This window comes from Glycine soja, chromosome 18 (genome assembly GCF_004193775.1).
Source record: "Glycine soja cultivar W05 chromosome 18, ASM419377v2, whole genome shotgun sequence".
Lineage (NCBI taxonomy): Eukaryota > Viridiplantae > Streptophyta > Magnoliopsida > Fabales > Fabaceae > Glycine > Glycine soja.
The window spans coordinates 57668651-57673394 of NC_041019.1; the positions used below are offsets into that span (position 1 = coordinate 57668651).

General features: G+C 29.8%; 1 protein-coding gene across 1 annotated transcript; it reads right to left on the reverse strand.

Moving 5' to 3' along the window:
* Positions 1-959: 959 nt before the first annotated feature.
* LOC114394861 (GSH-induced LITAF domain protein-like) lies at positions 960-3917 on the reverse strand. The gene is made up of 3 exons (XM_028356531.1): positions 3415-3917; positions 1349-1475; positions 960-1251 (listed from the first exon to the last, which is right to left on the reverse strand). The coding sequence occupies exons 1-3, from the start codon at positions 3618-3620 to the stop codon at positions 1168-1170; spliced, it is 417 nt and encodes a 138-aa protein (XP_028212332.1). The 5' UTR covers positions 3621-3917; the 3' UTR covers positions 960-1167.
* Positions 3918-4744: the final 827 nt, after the last annotated feature.

Here is a 4744-nt window from a genome sequence, read left to right on the forward strand (position 1 = left end):
TGAATAACATTGAGTGCACTTGAGAACTTTGGGATGGAATTAGGCACACAATTGAAAAACATTTTTTATGGCTTAGTTATTAATTTGGTCCCTTAATTATTTAAAAATATTCAATTAAGTCTCTTAATTTTTTAAAATTCAATTAAATTTTCTAATTATTGAAAAATACTATAATTAGGTCCTTTTGTCGATTCCAGCAATTAGATCAATGGAGGTAGCTGACTTGGCACACCTGGATAGGAGTATAATTCTCAAGTAGAAGTAGAACTATCAAAATGACAAGATTTTGAACTCATTTTCCGGTGATTTTTTATTACAAAAACTTAATTAACAATTTTTAGCCGTCACAGCTCCAATTGGACATAAAGGATCGCAACAAGACGTTTTTAAAAATTAAGGGACTCAATTGATCTTTTAAAAAAAAAATTGGAAGGTGATCTTTTTTAAAATTTAGGAATCTAATTGAGCATTTTTAATAATTAAGGGACCGAATTAATAATTAAGTTTTTTTTCCAGTTGTTTGTTTCATTATACTCAATCATGGGGAGTTCTATATTGTTTCATTGCTGTAAATAACACAATAGTGAATTGCGTTAAATATTATATATGCAGTTCATATGGAGCCCGAAACAGAAGTATTTGGAACAAGATTTGAAATAAAAGTCGTCTATTATAGCCGACAAATCATTATTCAAGAAAAATTCATTTTTTATTTCTTAACAGAAGGCACCAAAACTCTCACATAATTGTTCGTTATTTAATAGCTAAATAACTATAGTAAATGAACAAATGGAATATTTACAAATAAATTGCTTCTCGGTATAACAAAAGAACATGAGCACTTGGATTTTTACATAAGAAAGTCACTGCTTTATTAGAAATAATGAGAGGAAGAATATCTCCTCATCACCAGACAACTCAATCCAATTATCAAGGCCAAAATAACAAAATAATGCAAGTAGATTGTGGATGCACGCAATTCTCCTTAAGTATAATATTAACAAAGCATGAGTTTATTACAGTTATGCAACAAAACGTGTATAAGTAGACAATTCAATTTTACATCAAATTCAAGAGCAGGAAGTTTGTCCCATGCTCATGTTAACAGCTTATTCTTAAACAATATAGAAAATGCAAAGACCAAATGGCAGTAAAAGAACTATCATCCTATCCAGACAATGCAAAGCTCTCCTGAGTCCAGTGTGGTGGATCCATCACAGCACAGGGATCTGATTTCTCAAAGTCAGCAACCTACACATGAACATAACAAACATGAACATAACAATATAGCCATTGAGTTGCAATTGGACATTTGGATCAGTGTTATTCATATTCACGACGACACTACCTTTTCTTGACATTTAGGACAGTAGTGATATTTATGCCAAAGGCAATCCATTGAAGGGCAAAGAAAGCAAACTCCAAGCATCATCGGCACAAAGCATCCAACAAATGCTGCTAGACTGGGCTTTGATCTGTTTTTCAGGTCAAAACATCGTAAGAAAACAGAGCCGAGCAAAGTTGTATGATGTAAAAAAATTCAAAATTGGATGTAATCTCCAACTACTTATATTACATATTATGCTTAAATCTTAATCTAGGGAATGAATAAAATCAAGAAAAACGTTTTACAATTGACAAATTTACAGAATGTTAGCCATGCTTATCAATCCCAAATTAACATTTGTCAAGATAGTTCCTCGGTGTGTGTCTAAGTATCTGCAAGTCAACTCAAACTTGACCGAGCCTTAAATCTCAAGACTCAGCTGATTGTATCCAGTCAGTTGAAACATCAACAAGTGAATAATAATTCTTTCTCTTGCCCAACCTAAAGATGGAAAACCATCATCATGAGTTGCATCATCTCCAGCAGATGCTTGTTACACATACATCTCAAACAAGATGCTCTTTTTCAATTGCTAATTGGCATAATGAATCATTTAACCCACACATACAGCCAGTTAGTACAAGATAAACAGCGAAACAGGATCAAAATTTGAACTTGTTAGCAATAACAGAACAGAAGGTCAATAGCTGTGCTGTAAAAGGTTTTAACTAAGTTTTTAGTACCTAAAATATATGCATTTTTTGGTTTTGGTTGTTAATTTTTTTTTTCTATCTGTGTCCCTGTTCAATACGTAGTATTTTTTTAGTTCCTCACCTTATCATTTCAATCTCTATAAAATTGTGAACTTTTATAAAAATTTCTCTTATATTAAAAGATGGCTTAAATGCGTTTTTGGTAAGTTAGCATTTTTTTTTTAATTTTTAGATCCTATAAATTCATTTTTCTAATTTTAGTCCGATCAGATATTTTACTAATTTTTTATCCCCGCAAGATATTTTACTAATTTTTTTTATTTCTGTAAATTTGTGTTTTTTCAATTTTGGTTCTGTAAAGGGACTAAAGTTTTAAAAAAACACAAACTTACAAGACTATAAATGAACAAAAAAAATTACAAGAATCAAAATTAAAAAAACATTAACTTACATGAACTAAAACTGAAAAAAAAAAAACTTACCAGAACCAAAATTAAAAAACGAGTAACTTATCAGAACTAAAATTAAAAAATGAACTTGCATGACCAAACATGAAAAAACTTTAATTTATATGAACCAAAAACATATAAGATTCTCATTTTACTAGAATGACAGGAGGACAGGATGAGCACCGGTAATAACTCGGGCAGGATCCTCTTCAGTTTTTTTAAAATTGGATGAGATCTGAACCGTTGATTAGTTTTAATATTTTATATATAAGATAAAAAACCTAATAACTCTCATCACCTGTCCTGTTGATGAATCGCTCCATATTCACACTGGTATACATTAAACAAGCATCTACAAATATCTATCTATATTATTTACATAAAAATAAAATAATAAATAAATAAATTTGAAATATATATTTAAGCTAAAAATGAATTCGCTGACGCTTGTAAGTATTTAAACAATTTTTTGGTTTGTAAGAACATTTGAATCATTTCAGATTGGGATATTCACCAATGAGTACCTTGCTGGTTTCTACCCGCTGCCCATTAATATGTGATACAAAACATCCACTTACTTCTTTTTTTTATTCATAGGAAGGAATTGAACTCAAGCATAAACTAGACCCTTGTTAATAGATTTTACCTATGGATATTTGTGGGTACATTTTTCCTTTCATTCCAAATCAAGCCAATATCCAATCTCTTTTAAATACGCCATGACTAGATCATAATCCCTTGACGCCACATACTAAATTAAAAAAAATAATAATAATAAGGACGAAACAAAATCATAATAATAGAATGAGCAAAAAAATTGTTTAACCCTAATAACAATAAAAGAAGAGCGATTTTGATTGCAAATTGAATCTAGTAATTTGTTATGAGATAAGATGATTTGAATTGAAATTGGAGAAAAACCTACCTGACGGTAGTGAGAGCGGTGTCACCGCAGTAAGGGCAGTTGAAAGGAGCAGGAGTGTCCCTGTAAATGGTCTGCTGGATGGGGATGCCCTTTGGATCTCCAAACACCGTGTTAGGAGGGATCATTCCCCTTTGATATTCATTTTCTCCACCGTAATACAATTGCACTGGCACGCCCACCGCCACCTTTTCCTCTGTTTTCTCCATCCTCTCTCTCTCTCTTCCTCTAATCCGATTTGGCTTTTTTAAAATAAAAAAAATCTTTCATTAATAAATACTACAGAATAAGGCGATTATTCAACTCCAAACGCGTTTCTTCCCCATAGACCCAATCGCCCAAATACCCCTGCCCGGCCGCTAAACAAGAGATTTTATATTTTCTTATTACTTAATCCAACGGCTTTTCTCGTACTGGATTGGAGTTTTTGACACAAAAATACAAATAAAATAAAGAATTATCTAAATAATACAAGGGTAAAATCATTTACATAAACAATATAAAACACGTTAGATAGTGAGAAATCGATTCCCACGAAAAAAAATATGTTGAGAAATCGATGCATCGACAATGATTTTTCAGCATTGAAAACAAAAAAATATTATTTATATAAATAATTTTACACTTGTATTATTTGGATAGTTTTTTATTTTATTTGTATTTTTGGGATCAAAATCTCCTTTCGATCAGTTTTGAAAGAAAAAAAAAATCATTAGATTAAATTATTTTGATTTTTTTAATTTATCATTCAATTTATTTGACTTAAAATTGTAATTTAATTTTATTGTATCTAATTTAAAATCGTTTAAATTGTATTTGTTATTGGTTTTAATCATACTTTTTTCAAAAAAAATGCATAAATCTGAAATTGGTCTATGTAAGTTTTAGCTTTTTCACTCTAAATCCTTGTAAGTTTTTTTAATTTATGTAAATTTGCACTTTTACATTTTTAGATCTTGTCGTTAGTTAGTTACGGATTAAAAAATGTTAATACCAACATCATAAAAACTAAAAATGAAAAAAAAAAACTTACAACAATTATATCTTCATTAATATCTCTCATTTTATTTTATTTCTCTTTTTATTACATCATAAATCATATATACTTGTATTTTTTTTTCTTTTTTTTACTCTTTAGATATTAGATAACACGGTGGAGCGGATGATCACCAAATATTTTCTTATAAAAAAGACTAAAATCATCAATATCTATATACTAAAACTTGAGTATGGCAAATTTACTAAAATACCCATGTATGAGGTGTTGACATCTATCCATTTTCTTGGTTTTTTTTTATCATTTTATGGTTATAGGTAGATGGGTTGGTTTTAT